Here is a 2,733-nt window from a genome sequence, read left to right on the forward strand (position 1 = left end):
AAAAAAATTCCCGACAGTTTAAAACGCCCACATTTTTTTTGGGCACACGTGATGAAATTTCAAAATAGAAAAGGACGCCCAAAATAGCAATTATCGGAAATAAGTGTTTATGTTACAAAATTGTAAAGGGGTTAACAGCAAATAAACGCTGTGAATAAATTATGACACAACACATTGCAGAAGGATAGCAAGTCAACATAACTGAGAAACTTTTTATGCTAAGGTTTCATTCTAGTTTTAATAGGCCACCACAGAACAATGGCAACTCCTTCAGCGGACGTTTTACCCCCGTTGGAGGGTGTAAAATATTATTTTGTTGTACAGAACTTCTGTTTCAGAGCCATTGGTGTTGATCTGCTGTCGATGAAGCGGACCATGGTGAGTGGATTGCTATTTTGGTTACCAAATATCTTGGAGTTGGCCATATGTGTACCACTGGCCAGATATGCCCTGGAGAACTTGGAGGATATGAGTCTGGTAACCGATGCCATGGCACCTGTTTGGCAAGTGCTAATGGCCATCTTGAAAATGGCCTTATTTATGTGGCATAAGGAAGATATTAAAAAATTGGTCAGGAATTTGTGGCTATGGAATTTGGAAGGTATGATACCTTGGAGATTTTTAAATTTTTATATGAAAATTTTAAACTTCCCTTAATTTTTCTCAAGCTAAAGAGGAAGAATTGAAAACAATTGCGGAAGAGAACCGCAAAGACACTGTGACGTCTTTTAGCTTCTACATGACGGTCCTTACAACGGGTATTTTGGCCTTGACTGCCCCGTTTTTAAGGGCATTGTATTGGAGATTAAAAGTGGGTAGCTTCTGGGATGCTTTGGAAACGCCTCTGAAAGGAAGGTAAGAAAAGTGAAAATAGGAATCGGGAGTTTCCATAAGACTTCTATAGGAAAACTTTAGTTCAGTCTCGCTGAATAAGGTTTTCCCCTAGGAAAACTTTAATTCAGCCTGGCTGAATAAGGTTTTCCCATAGGAAAACTTTAATTCAGTCCCGCTGGCTGAATGGTGTTTTCCCATACGAAAACTTTAATTCAGCCCGGCTGAATAAGGTTTTCCCCTTAGGAAAACTTTAATTCAGCCGGGCTGAATAAGGTTTTCCTCTTAGGAAAACTTTAATTCAGCCTGGCTGAATAAGGTTTTCCCCTTAGGAAAACTGTAATTCAGCCTGGCTGAATATGGTTTTTCCCTTAGGAAAACTTTAATTCAGCCTGGCTGAATATGGTTTTTCCCTTAGGAAAACTTTAATTCAGCCTGGCTGAATATGGTTTTTCCCTTAGGAAAACTTTAATCATTCGCCCTCACTGAGTATGTTTTTCCACAGCTATTATGTGGACCCAAAAGGAAGTTATTTGGGATATTTTACTGTCCATGTTTGGACTTGCATTGCCATCTATGCTGTGCTCAATACAACCCTGGCCGCAGATAGTTTGTTCTCATGGATTTTCCATAATATTTCGGCACATTTCGCAATACTTCGAGAACGTTTGATATCTGTGGCATCTTCCGAAACAGAAGGGAAGCAAAGTTATGCAAACCTAAAACAATCCTTGGCCGAATGTGTTCGTTATCATCAACGAATTTTGGACACCATCGATGACTTCAATGAGGTCTTCATGACGATCGTTTTCGTGAAATTTCTCATCAGCTGTATTCAAATTGCCTTCTTGGCTTTTCAATTTGTTCGTGGTGGAGACTTTGCTGGACAGGTTTTTCATACGCTGTTCCTAATGTCCATATCCATTCAAATGATGTTGTATTGTTATGGCGGTCAGAGGATTAAGGATGAGGTAGAATATCCCACATATATTTTTCAGAAATATAGGCACGAATATAATTTTTAACTTTCTTTTCCAGAGTGCTTCCATTTCCGTGGCCATTTATGAACATTTCCATTGGGATGTATTGTGCCCCAAGTCAAGAAAGTTGTTGCTCTTACCCTTGGCCCGGTCCCAGAAACCTTGCAAACTGACCGGAGTTTTCTTCATAGCCGATTTGAGTTTATTTTTATGGGTACGATGACACCGGTTTTGAATGTTTTTATGTAAGATTTTTCTTCTTATTTGAATTAACTTTTCCACAGGTCTACAAGACGGCAGGTTCTTTTGTAACCTTAATGATGAGCGTATCCGATACCAGCAAGTAATATTTTGCATCCATTGAATTTTCAATTCAGTGGTATTTATAAAAAAATACCAATTTATTTTAAATTAAGATAATAAATGGAATCGAGAAGGAATATGCCACTCTGAAAACATGTATTTTGGGAATCGGAAATTCTTCGCTTATTAAAAAACAATTCGTCAATAGACTCGTTACAGTAGGACATCAGCAAAAAACGTAATTACTAAGTTATAAGTTACTATGTTATTACTCTATACCGAGTAATGAATAAAAAAGTAATTTGCTTGTAATGTTCGTTGCGTTTTAAAACAAAACTCATTTTCCAGCTGCGGGGCTTTGATTTTATCTATAAACCAGTGAGGAAACTTTAAAAGTCGGGTATACGATACTCTACACCACTATGCGTAATAAGTAGAGCTCCCATAACCAAAAAAAGTTTATATAGGCAATTTATGTGGAGTAGATCATACCAACTATGAACCTTATTTAAATGCGTATCATGGCTTTAGAGTAGTCACAATTTGGAAACTACATCCAACTCTGAATCGATTTTCAAAAAATTTGACGGAGGGTTTTGGACCTCTAGTACCAAAAAAC

General features: G+C 37.6%; 1 protein-coding gene across 1 annotated transcript; it reads left to right on the top strand.

Annotated features, from left to right (window-relative positions):
- Window positions 1–258: 258 nt before the first annotated feature.
- On the top strand, window positions 259–2,266 carry LOC131805333 (odorant receptor 45a-like). Its single transcript, XM_059128425.1, has 5 exons — window positions 259–601; window positions 669–855; window positions 1,337–1,802; window positions 1,870–2,025; window positions 2,096–2,266. Exons 1-5 carry the CDS (start codon window positions 259–261, stop codon window positions 2,156–2,158), a joined length of 1,215 nt encoding a protein of 404 aa, XP_058984408.1. The 3' UTR covers window positions 2,159–2,266.
- The last annotated feature ends 467 nt before the right edge of the window (window positions 2,267–2,733 follow it).

Source organism: Musca domestica, unplaced genomic scaffold (assembly GCF_030504385.1).
Source record: "Musca domestica strain aabys unplaced genomic scaffold, Musca_domestica.polishedcontigs.V.1.1 50, whole genome shotgun sequence".
NCBI classification, from domain to species: domain Eukaryota; kingdom Metazoa; phylum Arthropoda; class Insecta; order Diptera; family Muscidae; genus Musca; species Musca domestica.

Coding starts and splice junctions, on each gene's coding strand:
- LOC131805333 (XM_059128425.1), top strand. CDS start 259: ATGGCAACTCCTTCAGCGGACGTTTTACCCCCGTTGGAGGGTGTAAAA. Junction 602..668: donor GTGGCTATGGAATTTGGAAG/GTATGATACCTT, acceptor ATTTTTCTCAAG/CTAAAGAGGAAGAATTGAAA. Junction 856..1,336: donor GAAACGCCTCTGAAAGGAAG/GTAAGAAAAGTG, acceptor GTTTTTCCACAG/CTATTATGTGGACCCAAAAG.